The 25,371-nt window shown below is 35.2% G+C and overlaps 1 protein-coding gene across 3 annotated transcripts in view; it reads right to left on the bottom strand.

The window, feature by feature from the left end:
* LOC136563691 (cadherin-19-like) overlaps window positions 1–25,371 on the bottom strand; it is a 112,566-nt gene that overhangs the window by 6,168 nt on the left and 81,027 nt on the right. For all 3 annotated transcript variants that reach the window (XM_066561246.1, XM_066561238.1, XM_066561255.1), the window contains 7 exons: window positions 21,673–21,792; window positions 20,874–21,038; window positions 19,715–19,899; window positions 18,402–18,655; window positions 15,893–16,029; window positions 8,364–8,485; window positions 186–303 (listed from right to left, as the gene is read on the bottom strand). In XM_066561246.1, coding sequence (XP_066417343.1) covers window positions 186–303; window positions 8,364–8,485; window positions 15,893–16,029; window positions 18,402–18,655; window positions 19,715–19,899; window positions 20,874–21,038; window positions 21,673–21,792 — 1,101 coding nt within the window. The remainder of the gene's footprint in view (window positions 1–185; window positions 304–8,363; window positions 8,486–15,892; window positions 16,030–18,401; window positions 18,656–19,714; window positions 19,900–20,873; window positions 21,039–21,672; window positions 21,793–25,371) is intronic.

Genomic DNA, 25,371 nt, shown 5'->3' with positions numbered 1-25,371 from the left:
TCACTTGAAAAAGAAAATGCACTTTTTGATACTATTAAATTATTGTTTTGAAGTGGACCTCAGAACATATTTAATTTTTATGACAAAAATTTGTCTTTAAATGGAAAATTTTAAGAAATTAAGAACCAGTTGGAAGCATGCATCTTCCATAGGAGGGTCTTAAAAAACTGCATGACTGACACTACCTTGATTGTCTTTGACAGTAAAATGTGAGCTGTTTGAGTCCTCCTGAGCCAATGAGAAATAAAAATGGTGACCTTCTGCTGAGTCATCTTTATCCACTGCACTGATCCTTTGAATTAGCTGGAAAAATAAGAGAACAGAGTTGTTTGGAGTAAAAGAATTTCCTTGTCCTTTAAAGCAATAAAAAGAATATAAAAGATATGTTAAAATTAAACTATTGATGTTGAAGTTGTGATCCGTGAATCTGTGTTGAGTGCATAATATGCAAATATTCACCAAACACCCAAATAGGCTTATCGAGACTTATATTCTGCAAGTACTCTGCTTTAAGTTTTCATCCATTTGAGACAGGCAGGCATTGAAATCTTGAGAAAACTTAAAATGCTTTCCAGATCAAAGGACCAGGAGCAAATGAAGTCTCCATAAATCTAAAAAAAATTATATAAAGAATGTTTTGTTCCTTTTTTTTTTTTTAATCCAAAGTGAAGAGTACATCATTCTGCATTTGAAGAAATCTTTCTATGCAAAACCCATTCCTTTTGAGTCCACAAACACATTATCATCATTCAACTGGTATATTGTGGCTCCAGTAAGTTACATACGTTGACAAGTTCACATGCTGAATTGTTGATTCTGGATATTATAACAGATTGATTATGGAAATTTTTGGCTGCTTTTTCTCAAGAAAACAAAATAGTCTTCATTTAGAAATCTGTCAAACCAGACAGTCATTGCAAGATAAAATAAAAAGTAACAGCATTCAAAAGAATGTTTTTCATCTCTGTAAATAAACAACCACATAGTTAACATAATTAGCAGTATTTCTTTTTAAAAAGTCTATATTTCTTATATTTATCAGTAAATATTTAATTATCAGCATATATTAGTGAACATCCTTGCTGATCAGGAGGAAAGCAAACTGCTGGAAGTTGACCAATTTTCAGAAAAGAGAGGGTCAAATTTGAACTTTGGCTCTATTTTATCAGTTATCTCATGCTCTTTATGTATTTGAACACAAGAACTTGAACCCTCAACTTTTCTCAAACCACAGATCACCTGAATGATACAAGCAGGGCTTTAAGTCAGTGGAAGTGGCTACTGATGGTTTCCATCTGTGCCTTTGACAACTCTTTTCTGGTTAGATCCTTTTTCAAAGATCCAGAACTTCAACACAGATTCTTTTTCTTTTTAAGCAAGCCAGGTTTGGTGAAATCATCACAGCAGAGTGCAAAATGTGGCTTACACACCAAAAGCTTTGTATTCTTAACACTGTTCCCTCTTCATATGTGAAATTTATTTTAAATCTATTTTTGTTCTATTGAAACATGAGGACCTTTGAGGTTTTTAGGTTTGGTTTGTTTGTTTGTTTGTTTTATTGCCATTAATGAGAGGAATAGCTTCTCAGTGATGTCATGGCGTACAAGGGAGAGAGATTCTTGAGGGATTTTTTTTTCTTTCCTCAGAACTAACAAATTAAGTGAGGTGATGCAAATACAGGTAGAAAAAATTCAGGTCAAGAAATCAGTGAGGATAAACTGACAACTATCATTTCCTTGACTACCACAGGCATCATTTTTATAAGAAAATGTAATTCCCAGAATATGCTCAACATGAACAGAAATAGGGTACCAAGTTTAATGTCCAGTCTAAATTGCAAAGAAGGACACATTTTATAATATTTTGCCACCTACCTCAAAAAAACTAAAAGAGACCATACTGGCTTTTCTTGAAAATTTGCTGGTTACATGTCACAGATAAGGATAAATTTCGGTATGAATGTACGCCTGTTCTTAAAATTCAGGGTCTATTAAGATATGCAGAATAAAATAATGATCTACAAAGACATCTTGGCCACATTTAGTTTGTTTTATTTTAAACCAAGATGTTTTGGTTTTAGTTCAGTTAGTTGGTAGACAAAAATTACCTACCAAAAACTAAAAAAAAAAAATCATTCAACCAGGCATTACCAATATCTTTTGAAAACATATTTTTAAGAGTATATAATGTATGAAGATCATAAAGTTACAGCAGTTGTGAATTAGATACTGCTTTACTATTTCATTATTGACTTCCATATGGTACATATGGAATGTATTTGGCTCTGTACATTTTATCTATGTGTGATTCAATCAATAAAATTCTAAGGAGAATGTGGCTAACTGAAAAAAACCCCAAACTATTTTCCCTTGCTTTGATCTGTGCTGTCCCATTCTGCACAAACTTAAGATACCCATGTTTGTTCTAGATATAAATATAGATATATATAGATACATGCCTTTAAGGATTCACCTTAGCAGCAGGGGAAAATTTGGAACATAAGGACAGGACAAATTCTTATTGTTTACTTCTTGCTGTAGCACTTCTACTAAGATTCAACAAAGCCCACATTATGCTACAAAATATGCAGAGAGCAATAAGTACCTCTGATTTTACTGACTCAGAAGGAAAAATCACACAGAGTGAAGGAAATCCCTTTTTTTTCTGATTTCCTAGGTTTTTGTACATCTAACCTAGGAGATTCTAACCTCGTACCAAGGGAACTGGCATCACATTCTGCAATTACTGCTTGTGGGTTGAGGCTTACACTTTAGTGTATAAAAAATAAAATATGAATGATTTGTTACTTTTGCAAGGTTATGTCAATTGTTGTGTTGATTTGGCTGAAATTTAATTGCTTCAAAAACTCTTATTTCAAGTCTCATTAATGTAGAAGCTTTAAAGATCCATCAGTTCATTTAAAATGAGTATTTCTTTGAAACAGATTGATTCACTTGATTATTTTAAAAAAACTGATTTAAATTTATGATGGCTTTTGAGGACTTAAAGAATGCAGTGAAATATCTCAGTGTGCTAGCAAAGAAGAAAGCTTTCATAAGATGAGCCACCAGAAGCATAGACGGGAAACATGAACATGCTCATTTTAGGCCTAAATGGAGGTGAAGGTTTGGAATCTGAACATTGGACAAAATTCCCCTGTGAGAACTTATCATAACTGTAGAAGGTAACAACAGGAGAATACCAGGAGTGGTAAATCAGTTGTGAGTGATCTATCTGAACAAATATTCCCACCCTGGCAAACTGAAAGAGGAAGAAATTCCTTATACACATGCCAGCCCAGGTTGTCTGAATGGCATCTTGTAACTAAATTATTTATTATATTTGATTGCATTTATTCATCTTGTAAATAAAAACCTGTGGATTATGGGATAGTTGACTGCCAGGTAAGCTTGAAAAAACTTAATTGGAAATGTATTTCCGGAACTCCAAATGGTTTTACTTTATTGGAATTATGGAGAGGTCCAAAAGGAAAGGTCAAATCTTCTTTGTTGCAGTCCTTTCTGCTTCTATTGGCTTTCAATCAAGTTAAATTTAAGACATAAATTGTCTATCTGATCAACAGTAGTCCTTATTTTGTTGCTAGAGAACTCTGAATGTAGAATTTTGAGTCCTTTATGTGTTAGTCTACCAATTCCATTAGAGAAATGGAGGGAAGTAGAAACATTTACCACCTCTCTCTTTCCACTTCAGTTTCTTTATTTTGTTTTCCACAAAACATCCTTCGATAGGAGTTCTGCTGTGGATTATAAGATGAAGGAGATCTAATCATCCATTTTTTTAGGGAGTATAGAACTGATTTTGTTTAAATTGGCAGAAGTCTTATAAGCAGCAAGATATTTCTCAGTCTCATAAAATTTACTGATCATCAGAGTTTAGAGCAGGTAAAAGATTAAAGTGTTGATTACTAGTCAGCACTACATGTTCCAGGTAGAGCTTTTACCTCAAGAGCCAGGTTCTCCTGTTGACTGCTTCTGTTTTGAAAAGCAAATTGGCACAGTATTCAACTGATTTATCTGGGTCTACTGTAAATGTTTCTGCTCAACTATAAATAAAATTGTGTACTTATCTGCAAAGAATTAACAATTACAAAGCTCATGCCGTGACACTGAGGTGCTTTTTTTATGTTTGTTCACATATGCTAATAAACTTCTCCCACCTGTGCCATTTTGCTAAGAGATAATGTTGTGGAATCATGGTCCACGTAAAGCAGAAAAAGGAATTTTCCATGGGTCACTGTGCCCCCTGTTTCAAAACATCACATGTTACACTCAGTGCATCTGCAGGTATAGCTCAGAGTAAGAGTCTGTTATATTATACATTGCTTTCACAGCTTCATCATGTTTTTACACTCTAAAGGATGCATTCATTGTTGAGGGTTTTTTAACTTTTTATTTTCTTATCATTATTGCTCAGATGCTTTTTGTAAATGTTGAAGAAAACATGGAATATGAAATAATAAACAGTCTTACCTCTCACTTTCATTTCTCTGCTAGGAAAAACAATTTTGCATCATGATTTGCTAGAAAGTATCTGTTTTAGCAAACTACTCATTTTTAACATTAATCATATGCTCATAGGATTTGTTTAAAGATTTCCTCTCTTTTCTTCTGTCAAAATTTCATTATGCAGAGAAGTAATAGCAAATGAGTACTTTTCACTTACACTGTAACTGATTATTATTTTATTATGTGCCAAGTACTGAGTAAATAAATTTGGTTTTTTTCTTATCTCTGACTGAAAGTTTCTGCATACTCAATCACTTCTTTGAATCTAATAAAAATTGCTAAGCCAGCTGTAAAATCAAAATCACTTCATATGTGATCCCCAAACTAAAGGAACTCAGAATTACCAGAATAAATATGCATTAGAGATGACAGATTAATTCAGAATATAGGTAGTTCGGTATAGTTTATCTTCAGTGGAAATCAGCTTTCTCTCTGATAGGAAGAAAGATCAATATTCGCAAAAGGGCTGAAATTACCATGCATAGGTACATTATGGACAGTCAGCTTGCTCACATATAATATAAGGATTTTGATACAGTCTACATCAATCTTTCAAGCTGCATCATCCAGATGAGTTAATTTGTTAATATCTTGGAAATTAGGCTTTTTTTTTGAGATTCATTCTTGATGAGATGTCTCTAGTGCTACCTTTGGGGTGGATTTGGTCATCTTGGTGTTTTGACTATTTGGAAAGCATATTTCCTTGGAAGTTCAAAGGTTTGTACTTACTGTACACACCCATAAATGGTAAATACAAACAATTTATAGAACATTGTGGTCATAATTTACTGTATTTACATGCAGTTATAAAGTCAAAAAGTCTAATCAAAAGGTAATCACAGGTTTGAATGCCTTAATAATTTTGTTCTATTTTATCTGATGATAACTATAGCCGTAGTGGAACAGAAGACTATTTAACAATGCAACTTTCATGTTCGATTCATTTGGAAAACAGTTTATACAATGGTGGTGGTGCAGTGAAAGTATTTTTCAATGTTTTAAAGAAAACTTGAGTTGTGGTGTAGTATACAGCTGACTTCTGTATTATAGGACAGTAGTAAACGATAACATTAAATGGATAGTGAAAATTCCATTCAAGATGTCTAATAAACACGATGAATGCATTCAGTATGATGCCAAAAACACCTAGCTATCTTCTTTATATCCATTTTTTATTGTCAAATTTGGATTATAGTCCCACAGACTGAAATCTAATCCTTTTGTTTGGATGACTTTTGAAGGCTAAGCTAAACATAGCTGTAACTAGCACAAAAACACTGTGCAGGGGCTTGAAGGTCAGCACTTAGCAGATAAAAGCGACCAAGAATTTTCATAGTCTTTCAGAAAACCCAAAACTTCAAAGCAAGCTCTCTCATCTAGACTGAATTTGTTATTAACTGTGTCTGAGTCTGGATAATTAGGACAACAATTATTTTTACTCATGATGTGTTTTATATTCTATATCACAAATCAGCATACTCTTAGGCTATGTAAAAATAACTTAATTGGGACCTCACTCTAAATTACTTTTATAGTAAACCCAGCTGACACCAAGATAAAGTCTAGATTGAATAAGACAATTCATTTTTTGGTGGTATCTTTCCCTCCACAGTGGCTTTCCTTCCTTTTCCCCTAAACATTTTAAACTCGTGCAAATGTATTTTGGAATTTCCCATGAAATGAGACACAACTCAGCTCAGATCAGGGTAAGAAGTGAATTGCAGAAGTGCAGAATATCTCTGAAAACATCTTTCAGCACAGTGATTCCAGCTAAAATGCTAGATAGGTGTTGTGATAGTGTAGCTACACAATCTTTAATCTCAACACGTAAGCAGATTCCATAGCTGCTTGAAATTGATTGCAGAAATATGGTTAAGATAAAAAGGTATGTAATATCCTGAATAAGTCCTTTAATTGTTTATACTAATTCTTCTGAAATGTAAATTTTCTTATTCATTGGACAACCAGGCCACCTATAAAACACATTTGAATATTTTGGTTTCTTGCTGAGAAAAAAAAAGGATGTTTTTTCTGGGACTAAAAATTAAAAAAAAAAAAATTAGCAACAAAGAAGACACATCAGCTAACAATTCTGTTTTAATCTTAAACGCTGAATAAAATATCATAAACTCGGACAGTGGTAATTATGCACTTCAGTAGCATTTTCCTGTTGTTCTTCCTAAGATAATTTGTTAATGAGAAAATTATTTAACATTACTGTTGCAGTCTCAACAGGCTAAACTAAAGATGCCTGTGATTCTCAAAAAACATATAAAAATGAAAACAATGAAAAAAAAGTAACATTTTTTGTAAAAAAAAGTAACATTTGCTTTTCTGTAAGGTGAGAAAAACATCACATTAATCCCTCGTTCATATATTGCAATGTCAAAGAAGAATTATTCAGTGTACTATAATTAAAGAATTATTATTAATACTTTTAATACTGCTATTCTTTGTAGAACAGTTTTATCCAGTGATTCTCAAAATACTTAATATATATATAATTGACACTGAAAAGTAGCTATTGATAGGTTAGCATACAGATATTATTTATTAGTGGAATACTAAAAACCTTGAGAAATAAATCACCTGGGTTTTTATCTTGTAGGCAAGTCTAAGACATGGATAACAAATATCCATGTTATAAGCTTCCATATTTAATTCACGGTGTCTTGAAGCCAAGGAACATAAAGTGCATGCCTGCACTTTAAACTGTCAATGAGATACCCAAAGACCAATAGAAATGGCTTACTACAAATACCTCCTAAACAGAGGTGGCCTTTGCAGACAGGAAGATTTCCAAATGCAGAACAACGTAGTTTCTGATAGAGAAATATATAAATGGTCATAAAGAGATCATTTGAGCAACAGAAAAGACTTTATTTAACCACAGAGTAATTGAGGTCAAAATAAACCAAAATGGCATAAAAAGAGAGATGGTTTGACTGAGAAACCAACACAACAAAACGTTTGAACAGAACCATCATATATATGCTAAAGGTCTTTTTTTTAATGTCCAAATAATGCTTTAGAGTGGTGGAAAAACATATAGATGATTTTCTTCTTATATACCTTTATTTGTTTGGTTGGGTATTTTTGGGTGTTGTTTATGTCGTATATTTTTCTTTAAAAAAGATCCAAACCAACCAATCAAAAAAAAAAAAAGCCTATCCAAAAAAAACCCATTTTTTGAACATCGTGTTTTTTTTTTTTTACAGGAGGAAAATGGAAAGACAGCAGTGTAACTGGGAATTGGGGTAGCTGACTGATGATACTCCATTCATGTGGGTATCAAGTAGGAAATGGAAAATAACCTCCTGGGAAGGATGTTAAATATAACAATAAATTAAGCTGCCAGCTAGGGAAGGTGTTGTGAGGGCTGTGTCTTAAACATTTTAAGACTTGCACTGAACTAGTCAGGATTTGAATTCAGTTCACAGTAAAAGATTTTTACCTGAAGGACACAATGGATCTGGTTTGAAATTGGTCTAAGCCTGGATCTTACGTTGTTGCTGAAGTTACCAGCCACAGGTTTTTTAACTGTGACCCTAACATGAAACAAATTTGTGTCCTATATTTTTTTCAGAAGTCTCTGCCTGCACTTTATTACATTTTTTAAATACAAAAAAAGATATACAGATTTTCTTTTACAGGGGGAAAAAATACACATCACTGTACAGAAATTTAAATTTCATATTATGCATATATCAACAGAACTAACTTTGAAATAGAAAAAATGCAGTCTGTACTCACAGAACTGAAAGAATCAACGCTAAACATCTCAGAACAAATCTTGATTATAGTGAGAAAAATGATGACTAACTACTTCATGCTCACCTGTCCAGAAACTGCATTTTCACAAACAAATGTTTCATAATTTTTAGGGAATTCTGGTGCATTATCATTAACATCACGAACTTGAACATACACATTTGCTTCTGAAATTTTTTCAGGATTTCCTAATGGTTGAAAAAAGACAGAAATAAAAAAAAAGTTATGAATAATCTTCCACATATTTCAAAGTAATATAAAGATTAGAAAATTTTAACTATATTCTGCAGGGAAGAAAGTAATTAGAAAGACCTATGGACATATTTTTATACTATTACAAATAATACAGTACCATTATAATTGTATGTCTTGAAATAAGATAGTTCATGTAAAATTTTGGATTCATTCATGCTTTTCTTTACCCAATCAGAAACTGATTTAAATGTAAAAATGAAACCTGATCAGGAAAAATTGAATAATGTTTTGTTGATTAAGAAAAATTTACTGTACAAGCCATATCTAAGGTTATGTGGTAGGAAAGTGTCGACTCTTCTAAGGGTATCTGGTCATTTTCCAGTGAAACAGGAGTTAATAAGACAAAGAGGAAGCCATGAACAACATACTGGATCAAAAACCTGAGGGACAAGTGATAAAGAGAGGGGATGATGAGGACATAACCAGGTCAGGTATACTAATTCATGTGGGCACCTGAAGTGTGAGAATGTTTTTTCCATCAGATCAGTGACCTTAACAATTGATAAACCAGTGGAGAAAAAGGGGAAAACAGACACAAAACCAAGAAACAGACCTGACAAAATAAACACAGAGACTATGATAAGGAACAAACCTAATGATAATTGATGGGTTATCCAGAAAACACAGGACAACAATCCCAGCTAGATCAACTTGGACTTTGTAACTGGCAAGACTTTAAATGAGAGGTAACCCAGATCTGGGGAAGTGGGGACTCAGTTGAATCTCAATGGACCCACGGGATACATGCAGAGAGGAACAGAGTTCAGCTAGAAAAGGGTATAGAAGGGGCTGGTTGTGTGCAAAACAGGGCCAGACAGTGCATTTGTGTGTCTTAGCCTTGCACCTGACCACCAGCCTGTTCTATTGACTTACATCTTCTCAATAAACATTTTCTTAGCCATGTTTCTGCATAGGCCCACCCTTTCTCTCTGCATATGTATGTGTGCTGCAAGGACTAAGTGGCAGTTACTGGTGTGACCTGCATATATGTGAAAGAAAATTGGTTCAAGATACTGGAATGGGATGGGGGTCTGTGATGCCAGCTACTGACTCAGGAGCACAGGGGACAATTGTCTGTGCCCTCCTCAGACTTGGCATGCATGGGGTTCATGTATGTTTTTACTGACAAACTTTAAACTGGACTCAACAATGGTTAGGGATCCTTGGGTCCAGGAGAAGTGCTTGGGAGGCTCATACTTAGGGAGGACTTGCAAATCTGGGGTGCACGAGGGATTAGTATGTAAGTTCTGTGGGTTTCAAGTAAGCACCAAGGGTGCACTGGCTCGTGAGCTGGGGACCTGTGAATTAGATAAGATGACTTGGGATTCAGGAAGGGGTGTTGGGCAAACAGATACTGAAGGGATCCGTGAGTGTGTTTGTGCTTGTGAACCTGGAGAGTGCTGTGCATGTGGGTATATGTCTGCATTAGTGATCTTCTGCCTTCCCAGAAGAAGAGGGGAGTGGACTGCTTGTGCTTGTAGACAGGGGGAGTCCTGTATCTAAGTGCTGCTGAAGGCAAAGCCTTGTCTGTCAAGGCTTGAAGGCAAAGCCTTGTCTGTCACTCAATCCGAGTGACTGACTGCTACTGGCTGAACCTGCAAACAGGTCAGCAGCATTCCTGACCTGGGTCTGCTGGTTGACAGAAGCTGAACATGAACCAGCTTGTGCCCAGCTGGACAAGGATTGGCTGAGGGAGCTGGGGTTTTTTAGCCTGGAGATAAGGAGGCTCAGGGGAGACCTTATCACTCTTTGCAACTGCCCAAAAGCATGTTGCAGGGAGCTGGGGACTTGGTCTGTTTTCCCAAATAAGAAGTAACGAGTGGCTTCAAGATGCACCAGTGGAAGTTTAGATTGGATATTAGGAAAATGTTCTTCTTGGAAAAGGAATTGGAATAGCATTGGAACAGCATGCCCTGGGAAGTTGTGGAGACACCATCCTTGAAGGTGTCTATAGTGCCCGATAGTGATCAGGCAGCAGGCACATGGTTTCATGGTGGGCTTAGCAGTGCTACATTCATGGTTGGATTCAATGCCCTTATCAGTTCCTTCCAAACTAAACTACTCCTTAATTCTTTGATTCTATGTTGGATACCTCTTGGAAGTCCTTTACCTATCAGCACATTGAATCCTGACTTACACAGCATAGCTTTATGCAATATCTGCTTCTCCACAGTGAAATTTATTATTCTTGTAGGCAAAAAAAGTTCCTTTGCAATAGCAATGCTCATGTTAACTTGGATGTGTTGTTGGGTAATGAAGATGTTTTTCCAGTGATTAAAGTAACCTTAAAATATTGCAGGAATACTGAACATTTTTCAGCCTAAATGTCTGTCAATATATCACTCACCTATATCTAAACCAGGAGTGAATCAATAATTATAGTTAAAATATGTCTCATGTTCAGTGCTAGTGTCACTGCATCTGACCTGTTCAGAAATTCTTAAGGCATTGATTTAAATTAGTCAAATGGACCTTTAAGAAAAAAGCTAAATGTACTCCTCTCTGCCTCTTTTCAAACTACATGAGTTTGGTTGGTTCTTACATCACTTTTTTTAATGCATAATACACTAGGTGCTTGGAGCAAACATTTGTTTTCTTGGATCTTATGGAATCTATGCTGATAACTTTGAGTCTTTTGCTGAAGGAAATGGCAGCATAAACATGTACCACAGAGATAAAGGCATAGATACTCAGCAGTTTCACATTTCTATTCTTCCTGTGAAGTCATTACAGCTGTGCTAATTTACCAAACCTTGTGATCTGTCAGACTCATTTCAAGAATACTTCTTTGCGGGATACATTTCTCTTGTTGAATCAAACATCCATAATAATACAATAGGTAATGAAATAGTGCTCAGCTTCTTTTAGATAAACATAAAAAGTAGCATGCTTTCCTTTTAGACATAATATCAAGAGTGTAGCAGTTACTTTAATTCTTTTACTGAAGTCACAATTGGATGTATAGGGCAGAGATTTGACTACATTGTCTTTCAAAGGAGAGCTTTGTAATCTTTAATAGAAAGCTGGGAATACTTTTGGTGACTTCAGTTGTATAAAAAGTGGCACAGGAAGGAGTCAGCTAGTTTTGCCTATTCTTCCCTTGCTTGTTTGTGAGATTCATGGCTACTATATTGGCTTTAAAGCTTACCCTTTTCTTGCACAAACATTTAGGTAGCACATTGTTGGAATCACATCTGTATTCTTTCAAGAAAATGTTGCGGCTTTTTTTGTTGTTTTTTTTTGGGGGGGGGAGGGGTTTTTTGTAATAGCCTTGTTTCTAATTCTTTAATATATTTGAGTAGTAGTTTCATAGCTGCCTTGATGGGATTTTTTTTCCTTAGTATAGAGTTAAATGACGAGGAAGATCATTTCTCTCATTTCTGTATCTATGGAAGTTTCTAACAATATGAAAATTTTTAATTTTTCTGAAATCATAACTGTTTTGTTTTGGGAGGGAGCAACATATTTCAAAGCCGCTCTTGAAATCAGTGTCTGGTGAATATTTAATTACAGTTATTACACTTTTGAAGCAGTGTTACTGCATGAGTTGCATTTTGAAAAGAAGGTAGGCAACATGCATTTGGCTAATGTACCCATATTGTACAACATCTAAATATCTCCCAATTAGAAGAAAATTTTTCGTCACAATCTCTACAAGAGAGATCAGGACTTGAAAAACAAGGACAAAGAGAAGAAGATGTCAAGTGCAACAAGATGGATCAGTGTGGAAATTAAGATAATACTTAAATTGCTAGGGACCTGTATTATTAAATTGAAAATAAAAGCAATTATCATCTCTAGACACAAAACAGAATTCAGTATATGCAGGGGATTAAAGAAAGCTTACATTGACATCAGCCAAGTGAACATAAACCTTTAATGATAACAATAATACTAGCACTACTACTAACAATAAATGCTATCTTCATAATTTATGTTTTTATAGCATGACTATCATTTATGCTAAGGCAAATTTCTTTACTTCCTAAAATAAATGAACCTAAATAGTTTTTAAGAAACGACTACTCCAAAAAGTTAAAAGCTTATCAACAAAAAATATATATGTGACCAAGGCAGGGTGACATTCAATTTTAAATTTATATTATCCATACTGAAATTATCACAGAACTTCAGTCCTGTATCCAGGTCTGGAGACCCCCATGAAAAGACACCTGCAAGAATCAGACATAAAATGACTCTTGTCTGTTTTGAGTTAATTTTATTGGGACTGACAGTATTAAGTAAAACTGATCACAGAATCATAGATAATTGAGGTTGGAAAAGACTTTTCACTTAATTAAGTCAAAATGTCAATCTAACTCTGCCATGTTCACCACTAAACCATGACCCCAGGTTGTAGCATCCCATGAATTCTTCCCCCCTGGTCAATCCTCAAGCCCTCAGCCCTGGAAACATTAACTACTTATCATAGAATCATCCCTCCCAAAGAGAAAAACAGTCTCCCCCATGGTGTCACAACTTCCTTGGATTTCTCCTTCCCTGGTCATTGCCCACCCCTTAGCTCCACCCCCCACCCCATCCCCTTTATAAGCTGCATGCTCCACAAGGTTGATCTTCTTTTCCTGGGTTTGTCTTTCGGTAGCAGTGTTACTCTGCTGGAATAAAACCTTGCAAAAGAGCCTTTCTTGCCTCTATAGCTGAGCCAGCTGCAGTGAGTGTTGAGTGGAGGTTTGACTGCATTGCCTGAATGTTAACTCAGCTTGCCTTTCGACAGGAGAGGCTTGCTGGGGACTAGAGATAGGCAGCTGCACCTACCACTTTAACACCTGCATTTTTACCAGGTATCACATCCACAGGTTTTTTTGAACACTTCCAGGAAAGGTGATTCATTTACTTCCCTGGGAAACGTATTCCAATGCTAGACAACCCTATTGCAGAAAAAAAAAATCACTAGTATCTAATTAAGCTTACCCTGGTACAGCTTGAGGCCCTTTCCTCTTGTCATCTTACTTGTTACGTGACAGAGAAGACTGACCCCTACTTCCCTGCAGCTTTCTTTCAAGTACTTGTAGACAATGTTCCCTCCCAGCCTCCTTTTCTCCAATCCAAACAACCCCAACTCCCTGAGCTGCTTCTCATAGGACTTGTGCTCCAAATCCTTTACTCTCTCTGTTGTTCTCTCCTGGATATGCTCCAGGACCTTCTGGCCACTCTGCTCCTGGCCTGTAGTGCCATGCAGGGTTGTCGTGACCTAAGTGCAGGACCTGGAACTTGTTGGACTTCATACAATTGGTCTTGGTCCATCAATCCAGCCTGCCCACATCTCTCTGCAGAGCTTTTCTATCCTTCAACAGAAGAACTTCCCACAGCCCAGCTTGGTGCCATAGGTAAGCTGATTGATAGTGCACTCAGTCCAATCATCCAGATCATTGATAAAGCATATTGAACAGAACTGACCCCAGTACTGAGCTTAGGGAAAACCAGTACTGACTGTCTGTCAATTGGATAGTAAGGATTCAAAAGTTTCTTGCTGTCAGGCAAAATTAGAATGCCATTGTTTGTGCTTCAGCTTTGTACTTGGTGAAAGTTTCTTACAACCAAGTAAAAACTTATGAAAGGAAACTTGACTTTTCTTGAGCTTTAGGCATAAAATGTACAGTCAAAAGATTGCAAGTTCTCCCTGCTCACATTTAAGTTCCCACAAATTAACATTAGGCCCTAATTCTGAATACTTCTAAAACATGCTCCCTCAATGTCATAAGGATAGGATAATCCGCATCACAGGTCCAGAATAACAGAGTCAAGCCTCTCTCACTAATCTCTGATCCCTGCAATCGTTGCAATGGACTCAAAAGTCTTGTGTAGTGTACGAATGTCAGGGCATATCAACAGGCTCCTGGGGCCTGTTGTAACACAGTTTCAATACTTGACTAAGGTACAATGAACATCTTATTTGGATGAACTCTAATGACATTTTGACTGTGCTTTGGTGGAGCCACAATGTCATCCACCAAATGTCTCATGCACACAGTACATATAACCATATTTCAAGGAATAATATACTGCTAGTTCCTGATAAAAATCCTTCCAGGTGTGCCCAGACCAAGGTGACCTAACTTCAGATCTTTTGAACATATCATTATAGACAGTGACCTTATCATCATTAAAGAAATAAAGAATAAGAATTTGAACATAATGGGGTCTCCACTTCTCTATAATAACTTTCATTACCGTGAAAGTCTCTCTTTTGCTGCAAGAGACAGTTATTCATTTGTAACATTTGGTTCTCTCCTGTTTTATTGTTTAACTAAACAAAAAAGTCTAGGCCAAAGTTGTCCTGCTGTGTTTCCATAGAGCTGTTCAAGACATGCCAGAGATCAAATTTGCTAACACCTGTCATCTGCCCAACAACATGAGAATGAAATTCATGCTTAAAATCTCGCAGAGACGCTGAAAAGGAAGATAGTACCATCAATTCCAACAAGTTAAAGACTTCAATGAAAATTGATACTGAGTATCCTATAGTAGACTTCCAGTGGTAATGTTCTACAGGGAAGTCCCTTTTTTGGCAACACTGAAGTTGAATAATATGTGTTTAAAGTGGTCATAGCAGTAAATTACATTTAACTGAGATTCGGGAGTAAAGAACTGGTGCTAAGATTATTTGGCAAAATAGGTCTGATTTATTGATTTTACTCTAGTTTAATATTGTTTTTCTCCTTCCTGAGAATGAATGGGAATAGTTTTTAAATAATATCCCAGTAATCTTGTTAAACTGCCTTATAAATGAGGTGCTATTAAATTTCTAGTGCTGTCCCAGATTGAGGGGAACCAGCTCACCAAAAACACAAACAGAGGTAATTTGCATTTGACTTTCAAACAAAATTGACAGGTGAAAACTATATAAAGGGTGCTTCAAGGCTCTAATTGTCCCTGAATAGACGTCTAGATGATTTAGGCCTTAACATTCACAATTAATTTGAGCCACAGGTTTCTGACTGGTGTTAAATTAGACCCTGGCTAATTTCACACTAGTCAAAAATCTGGTGTGAAATTAACCAGGGTCTAATTTAACATAAGATCTTGCATTGCAGGAGGAATTCTTATGCTTCAGTGTAACTTGAAAGCATTACACTCTCGATCCTATTACAATTTCTTTTTTCATAAGGTCATCTTTTATGAAAAAGCACAGGACCTTGGAGCTCAAATACATTCCACTTTTATTTAACTAATCATTTTAATAATGCTCCTTAGTGTAGCAAGCAACAGTAATATAATCAGAAAGAAGAATGTATTCTCCACTTAAAAGAAGGCACATACAGAGGATAATTACAGTTCACAGTGTAAGAACCCCAGCGTTCCTTACATTTCTTACTCACTTGTTTCTGTGGCTGTAACAGTTATGTTGTGCCAAGAAGCTATCTCTCGGTCCAGAGGTTCAGTGGTAATGATTGCTCCATTGTGCTCATTGATGCTGAACAGTCTCTTTAAATGCCTGCTGTGGACAATGGAGTACCTGCACCAAAAAAAGGAAAGACATTCTGTAGTACTGAAAAGTTCCATCAGAGGCAAGGATATAGAAAGCTATTGTCAGCTGAGAAAACAGAGCTGTGCATATATGCATATAAATGTGTGCTGCAACAACTCAGAAATCATGAAAAATGTACATGTATAAACATTTAAAATTCACTGCTGCCAAGATCAAAGCTCTTCTTTTTATAAAACTAAATACGTCTCAGATCTATATTAATATGAACTGAATCCGAAATGCATTATTCATTCTTACTTCTAAGTCAGTCTCCCAGCAGGTGAATGACTTCATTGAAAAGAAACAGCAAAATTGCCACTTGTGAAATGAATAACACCAACATCTAAGTGGAGGTATAATAGCAAATCTATTTTATCTTTGCTGATATGCTCTGATGCCAAGGGAAGGGGCACTGTAAAGACAGACAACTATCTGTCATGAGGTGACACTAAGGCAGAGTACAATATCCTACTGCGGGAGATTGCAGGAAAGACTCAGTGCTCCTGAGTCTTTTCAAAAAAGGATCTGGATGCTGTGGATATGTGGATATGTACATGTGCACATACATAAACACATGCTGCTCAAGCTGTTAAAGTCTAACGGCTTGTCACAGGACAAAGATGAACTGAAATAGCAACCAAAGATATTGCAATTGAAATGGCAACCAAAGATAATGCAAAATATATTTACTGCTGTTTTTAATGGTCTACAAAGCAAAAGACCATATGATGCAGTTGCTAATAAAGTCTATTTCATGGAAATAAAACCTGTTTGAATAATTGTAAGATTCTTTCCACTCCAATTTGGAATGCCCACATGCAACTTTTCCTTTTTATTGTACCTTTAATTATTCTTGACAAAGCCTTTCTGTTTCCTGTTGACACTTAGGACTCCAGCTCAGACAATGTGTCAGCAGTTAAATGACTCTCTAGTTTGTTATTTATAGCTACATTTTGTCTGTTTTAAAAAAACAGTAAGAAAATAAATCGAAGAACCAGCAAAATACTATAAGTGAAAGCTCTTATAATTTGAAGCAAAGTTTGGATACTTAGAAATTTTTATTTAAGGTATTTATAGTTTTTCTGATATAGTCGTTTTTTCTGGGCATTTTTTGGTAATCTGATTCTTGATAAAAATTTTCAGAAAAAATATATTAGGTATTTGTTATTTTTTATTTTTTATTACTAACATAGTGAGGTTTTGTACAACTTTTTTAATTTATTTGTTTGAGACCTGGAGTCCACAAAGCAACACAAGTTGTTTTCTATATTATAAGTACTGTTGTCATTTATGATAAGAATGGTTTCAAAATTAGATTCATTTTCATGGCACTTAGCAAAAAAACATATCTTTATATAAGAAATGATATACTCTATTCTAAAATAACTCATTGATGTATCACTGTTTTGGGACTATGTGGACATATTCAATTTGAAGCCAGTTCCTCCAGAACATTTCTGACTAAGAAGTTATAGATATGTGTTAATGTTTAATTGTTCCACAGGAGATATTGAAGTCATCTAATCAAATCACCAAATGAGCCCTCTTAGAGGGGGGAACAAAAAAATCTATGTACATTTTTTTTTTCTTATTAGTTTAATCTATTATTAGTCTAATAAATAACAGTAAATTAATGGAAAATCATTACAAATCACCACTTACAGCTCTGAAGCTGTAGCATAATATATATGTATTTCTCGTATTAGAAATCTCTACACCATAAATTATTTTGTGTCTCAACCATTTGTCACTGTATCCTGCTTTGTCTAAATTGCATAGTACACAGTGATGTCAGGCAATTCAAAAAGCTATTTTAATTTTAAATCCCATGGTAAAGATAATTACCTGGTTTCTCCCTTAAGAGACAGCAAAATTATTTATCATGGATAGTATAAAAAGAAGAATCTGCTTTGTTGGGTTGAGTGGCTAGGTGTCAGTTGGCTTGTGGTGAGAAATTGTTTTGGGTCTTTTTGCATGACTGTTTTTTTTTTCTTGGGGATTTGTTGTAGATTTGGGATTTTCCCATCTCTTATTTTCTTTGATACTATTATTATCATTATTATTATATCAATAAAATAATAATTAACAACTGTCTTTATTTGAATTGATTTTATTTATGAGTTCTCACAACTTTACGCTTTCATCTCTCTTTTGCATCCCAGTGGCTGTAGGAGTGAGCAAGTGCCTGCGTGGTCCTTACCTGCCGATGTGGGTTAAACCATGACAAATGCAATAACCTTGGCTATCACAGTAAAAGCACAATTAACTGTAATTGTGAGCTGTGGGAAGGAACAGAAATATCCTTTGGAAATACCAACTGCATTTGCATTTGAGGCCTGTTCACATTTTAAGACAGGTACCTGACTGGACTTTCATCAGCATCTGGATCTCTAGCAGTTACAACCCCAACCAGTGTGCCCCTCATAGCGCCTTCAACAATCTCCATCACATAGTTCTCCAAGGTGAAAACTGGAGGTTCATCAGCATCTTCCACATTGATTTTGACAATGGTTGTGTCTTCAAATGGTCCTTCTTTCAAAAAGCGCTCATCAATGTATCTATTTACAGCTTTTACTTGAATACTGTATCTCCTTTGGATCTCATAATCCACTCTCTGTTAAGAATGAAAGTGAGATTTAGAATATTTATTTCTTCATATTTAAATTATATATAGTTCAATAAATGGTGTGAGATTAAAGACAAAGTAGCGTTATACTTCTTTTAAGATTGTTTTAAAAAACGTTACTACTAGAAGTTAATTCTAAGGTTTCCACTTTATGTTAAAAACGCTTTCAAATTCAAATGTGCTTGTTTGCTTTCACATTTCACACTGGCTTTAATGCTGCAGTCAAGCAAAACTGTAAAAAAGAATTCCCATGGAATGTCACCCCTGATGACATATTGTTTCACTGCAATTTTATAGTTTTTTTCTTCTGAATTAATTAAATAAACAAATATATAACAAAAAAATCTACTAAATAAATATCTTCCCAAACTAAAAAAAAAACGAAACCACAAAACAAACAAAAAAGATCAAAACAAACAAAAAAAACTTTCACACTTAAAGCATTCAATTCTTCAGGGGCCTACATTTCACTAGGCTATTGAACTCTATCTTCATTTCAGATGATCCCTGAGATGACTGAGAAATCTTTCTGAGTGATTCCAAAATAAATTGCACAGTATCAAAGAATATTAATTTTCTTAATTCATAAACTGGTCTTTTTTGATTGTACTTAGTAGCTTTTTAAAACTATGTCCCAACAAAAAATCCACTATCTAATATATTAATGAATTCTTGTTTCAGTTAACAGGAGGTGTTGGACGTGAGGTGAGATTGCTTTCTATTTATTAAAAAATATTTTACAGGCAATGCACAGAAGAGATAGAACATTTTCTCACAACAGAATACACTGTGTGGCACAGTTAGGAATAATATTAAGGTTTATCTGACTGTCGCTATTATATCCAGCAGTAATAGGAATGAGTGAAAAATGTCAACAGAAAGAAAAGCATTTTCTTTTTTATCCCTCATAATATTCCAATCAAATCACAAACCCTAAATAAAAAAGAATAAGAGAATCCAAAGCAGTAGACATTTTTTGCACATCCAGCTTGCTTGAGGATTTTCTTTCAATTATTAGAGATTTTTTTAAAGTTTCTGAGATCTCACCTTTTTTAGTAAGATAATTCCTTCTTGAGTCTCATCATTAGTAATGATGTTAAAAACACCTGAGCTATCTGCTTCAATGAAATAGTCCATGGCTGCATTGTCCCCAATGTCTCTGTCTTCTGCGAAGACTTTGCCTACAGTGGTGCCCACGGGAGCCTCTTCAGAGACACTCATGTAGTAGAGTCCTAAAGAAACAAAAACTGGCAAAATGTATCTTGAGGTTCTCAGAGATTGGGGAAAAGTCCCAGCTTCTACCGGAGCAATTGATGTGATCTGGCATTGTATAGATTTTGGGTGCAGGGCAGGACAATCTTTTCCTTTGGGAGCCCTTCGCTCTCAGCCCTACTTCATCAGTGTATAGAGCAAAGGACTAGAAAAAAAACCAAAACAGCTCATGGTTTTAAACTGAAGGAGGGAAGGTTTAGATTAGATATAAGAAAATAGTATAAGAGTATAAGAGTTTTTTACTCTGTGGGTGATGAAACACCAACACAAGTTGCCTAAAGACAAGGTGAATGTTCCATTCCTGAAAAATTTTAGGTCACTTTGAATGCAGCTCTGAGCATCCCTGCTCAAGGAGGGTTGGACTAGATGACATTTAAAGATCCATTCCAACACAAACTATTCTAGGCTTCTATGACTGAACATGGTGAAAAAACAGCCAAGGACACACTTTCCAACAGTGTAGTTTTTTTCTGATGGCCCAATGAGCAGCTCCCACATCTGCTAGAAACTATCTGGACAGAGAGGTTCACATCATTTGCCAAAAACTCTCTAGCACGTGTCAGAAAAAAATGAAGAGAGGAAAAGAAGAAAGAAGGTGAGTGAAAATGATGCTAAATATCCTGTTTTCCATATTTTAGGCTGAGGTTGTGCAAATTATAGGGAAAGCAGTTAAACTATTTGTCTCCAGAGTCTATTAATAAGTGAAACCAGCAGACTTGAGATTTTTGAAATGATAGATTTTCTTTTCCTCTTGTTTTTTGAGCTTTTGTGAGATCTTTGGGTTTTTTTTTTTTTCACTATTTTATTTTTTAAAGCTGTATGCTAAAGTCAAAGCACAGCCATGTTCTAAAAAGACCTACCTGCAAACCTAACAGAGACACAGTAGAGCTAAACTTCCTCAAGACTTCCATTACTGTAATTAGCTTCTACTCACGCTGCTGAAATTCAGGTGGATTGTCATTGACGTCAGAGAGATTGATGGTAACAGTGGCTGTTGCAGAAAGTGCTCCTGGTTGCCCAACCATATCTTTGGCTTGAATGATGACCAAATACTGATCTTTTGTTTCTCTATCCATTTGGGAAGCCATTCTAATGACCCCTAAAAATAAAAAGAATAATACAATGGCATATAAGTCTCATTTTTTTCTCAACATCTGACATGGGTTTATAATAAAGTATGCATATACCATGTATCACTGCATCCAGTTATGAATTTTCATTCTAAACTGTGCATTAGCACAACTGTTCTTACACTGGGTATTAGTAGTCCTCATGGTAGCAAGTACACTGTACTTGTCAAAACCATTCTGTATATTTAGAGTTCTGGGGAGCAGAATACTCCATATATTTCCTCTAACTTATAGAAACATCTCTATTACTCAGAAATTAGGTTTTTGGAGGGATGTCACATATCTGTTGTTTCTCAACATACAGATAGTAATATCACATGATGTGCCATAGAGGTATTGATTCAGAATTGTTCCTAGATTAATTTATAAAGTGTGATATTTAGAGTCTAACAAGATAATTTTCTAATAAAGTTTGGATTTGCTAGAGAGAAAGAATTTCATCTTCCTATGGGAAAGAAAAGTTGATTTTTTTTCAGCTCTAGGAGTTATGCAGAGATGGAAGAGTGTAGAGTGGTGTCACTTGATCTTTGTTTAAATCAAGAAAAACAATTTTGCTTGCATCCATTTTACGAGTTTATGAATGTACAAATGCACTTGTAGTACCTGTCTTCGGCTCCACAGAGAAATAAGGTTGTCCCTCAACAAGACTGTAAAGCAGACGAGCACTATTCCCATACGAAGGATCATCAGCGTCTGTAGCTGTTACCTGTGTAACCGAAGTACCTCAAGGAAAAATAAAATAGATTATGTTTGTTTTCTTCTTGTATAAATTGTCTCATAATTACAAAACATAAATTCTTTAAAAACCTTTTAATATACCAGTTACACTAATAAACAGTCCTAAAAATTTACAGGAGCAAATGGCATCTATTAAATTTACCATTAAAAAGGGAAAATATTTCCTCAGCAGCTGTTCTTCTTGCATTCAAAATTTCAATTAAAACAAAAATAAACCATATATATTTTTCAACACTACATTTATATTGCTTAAAATGCTACATATATCATGCCTATTTTCTAATATGTCAGTGGAGTAAAGCAAATTGTTTCTCCTCCTCTCCTTCAAAGTATTTTACAGAATTTTCCCACAGGAATAAGAAAACACAGTCACTTTATCACCAGTAGGCCCACTGGTGATAAAAATATTAATTGTTAACAAGCAAAGCAACCAATAAGTATGACAAGGCTCTGATAAAATTTTTTATTCTTGAGTCTTTAATGAGCTTGTCCCAGCTCAAAACTTGTGGCAGAAATCCCAGTGCAAAAACACAGTGGAATCAAACTGCAAAGCTTGGTTTCTTCTTTGATGGGAAGCTGTTCATATCCTAGATAGAAGATTGACAGTAATCTCATGGCACCTTGTCTAATGACTGTCCTTTAAAAAAAATATCCACAGTAACATCATTTTTTAAGGTAATCATTATTTTTATCTTTTTTTCCTCACCTAGATTCTGCATTAGAAAACAAATAACACTTCTTGTGAGGAACAGCAGGAAATCAAGCTACTTTCTAAAAATTTCTGGCATACATTCAGACGGTTGCACCTGCTTATCAATACAGCAGTATAGTTAGGCTGGAGGGGAAAAGAAGAAGAAAAGGTGGAGTGCAAGGAGTTAGACCAAAACCACCATTTTTTAATGATAAAAGCAAATGTGATATTTGTCCCAAATAAAACAAATATATTCATTGCTGGGTCTGCTAGCAGCTAAATAGTTTTATTTTTAAATAGAAAAGAAAAGAAAAGCTTTCTCATATAAGTGTAGTATATGGTAGAGATAATTCATGCTATATATGTGTATAAAATATTGTAGAATCTAAGATAAGTCTGTGACCACCGTGGCTGGGAGTGGAGTCTTATGTTTATTCAATTAGTTCCTGGACAACCTTGAGATAATATCAAGTCTGTTAACATATGAAAGAATGGGCCATGATTACTAGTTTCCTGGGCCATGATTACTAGTTTCCTTGGAATGTCTAAATCACTCACGGGGACCTTCACCTGGGAGGATTACGTCTACCTACTCAAGAACTGGTGTCACTGCTACATCCGAATACAGAATACAGGCTCTGCCGAGGTGCTCAGACATCCGTCTGGACACCTGGACCTACCTTTGTCTATTCTTGCACATGTGTGGACCGAGTTCTACATGTGAAGAGACACAAAGAAAGGTTCGGTCATCCCTGCCTCAGGCAGAATAAGCTGTATATAAGCTATCTGCTTGAAGCATTCAGGGTGAACCACTGGGGAAATGCTGGCACTTTGTCGGTCGGATCTCGGTTCACCCAGCGCCTGCACCTGGGGCTGATGCTGTCTTGGCTGTGGTGGTTTTTCAAAATTATATTTTTTGTTATTGATCTAATAAATCTTTGTTAAATTTTTATTACATATTTGGCTGCCGATTTGCTCATTTACAACTTAAGGAAAGGCTAAAATAAATCATTTGTTTCTTTAAATAAAAAATTATTTTTCATTTTCTCTCAATTTATTGAGCAGCATTTGAAGTGATTCCATAATGCATGTTTTCTTCTCTCGGGCAGAGAGTAATCTAAGCCGTTATTAATTCACACCAAATTTTGGACATATTGGTCCTTCATAACTTATCTACAATATCAAATATCTGACATGTGGGTTTAGATGCATAAATATAGATGACTTAGATGTGTGTATAGATGTATAAATATATAAACAGATCCTATTGCTTTGTAGAAATTTTAAAGTTAAAATTACAAATTCATATTTAATCAGTGCACATATATGCCTCAGAAAACACAGAATTCTTTAATAAGTCTAAAGAGCAAATGGAATCTTCAGCTACATGACTATTAACTTCATATCAGCTGTGATCTATGAAAATTGGTCTCAGAGTTGCAGAAAACTCATCCTCTAAGAACATTTAGCATGGCTAGAACACAGTTGTTTAAAAAAAAATTGCTAGTTAGGAAAGGATCAGGCACTATGGATGACCCAACAGGTTTAGTATGTCATTAATGCCATTTCTACTAAACAAACTCAAGTGTCCACAACTATGTTTAGGAATGCACTTATTTATAGCAACATATTTAGTAAATCAGTGATAAAATACAACATATGTAGGTCTTCAAAGTCATCATCACAGCCTTTGTACTTTTAAAGGTAAATCCATTTTCTGCACAGTTTCTAAGCAGTATAAAGAAATATTGAATCTAAATTAGCATTTCATTCTTCTCTGGGACCCAAACACACTTTTATTCTTGTCTGTTAACTCTTCTAGAGTATTTCAGAACACAGCAGTAAGGCTATAATTTCTCACATGTTTTTAGAACAAAGATTGTGTGATAAGTACATGAACCTCTAAATTAAGGATGGACTATGTAGCAAGAAGAAGAAAAATGTTATCCTGGCTTTAGAGTACTTTTTAATTTTCCACTTTCTCAGTTTTTAATTTTCCACTTTCATGAAACTTATATTTCTTTATTCATTTAACCATCAGAAAAAAACAATCCACCAAAACAAACTAAACTAAAACTGAAACAAAACCCCAACAACAACAAAAAACAAAACAGAACCCAGAAAAAACGCAAAACCCACCTCAAACCGTTTGCAGAATGGTATCATATTTACCTAATATTTGTATTTGGGTGGCTGAAATTGAAATATTAATATTCCATACTCAAAAACTCCCAAGAGCCATTATTTGTAACTACATGATTGTGAGAAAAATAATTGAACAGATACAAATAATTTATTTTAAAACAATCAATTAACATATTTCACATTGCACACACCCCCCCAAAGTTAAGAAACCACAAAGCCCTAGTCCTGACATTGCAAACATCACATGATATAACTGACAATTGAACTTTTTGATTAGCTTTATTTAAGGCAAAGTGCTACTTTGTATCTCTGCAGCCTTGATTTTACCCTTCTCAGGCGAAATATGGTAGAATGCCATTTATACCCTGCTGCCCATTAGGCATACTGTGGGGCCCTCATATGGCAAATAGCTCTTCATTTTTCTAACTAGAGCTTGAGATCTATAAAGACATTAAATACTGATAGATGATTGCATCTGACTCTTAACCACTCCATCAGATATACTGCATTTGTACAAGTTTAACAGTTTTAAGGAAGACAGTGTAAAATTGTAGCAGATGCCTGAGGGTAAAGCAGAGTCCTGTGTTCTCAGAAGAGAGTCCATTTGCTGACACGCTGTTCATTTACTGTGACACTTGCATATAAAACCCTAATAAAATTTAGTACTGAAGATAAAAGAGAGCTAATAAAGAATTAAAATGTATTCTAATTTGTTGGCACATTTGTAT

Source organism: Molothrus aeneus, chromosome 1, assembly GCF_037042795.1.
Source record: "Molothrus aeneus isolate 106 chromosome 1, BPBGC_Maene_1.0, whole genome shotgun sequence".
Lineage (NCBI taxonomy): Eukaryota > Metazoa > Chordata > Aves > Passeriformes > Icteridae > Molothrus > Molothrus aeneus.
The sequence above is the reverse complement of the archived record's forward strand: the minus strand, read 5'-3'. Positions and strand labels throughout refer to the sequence as shown.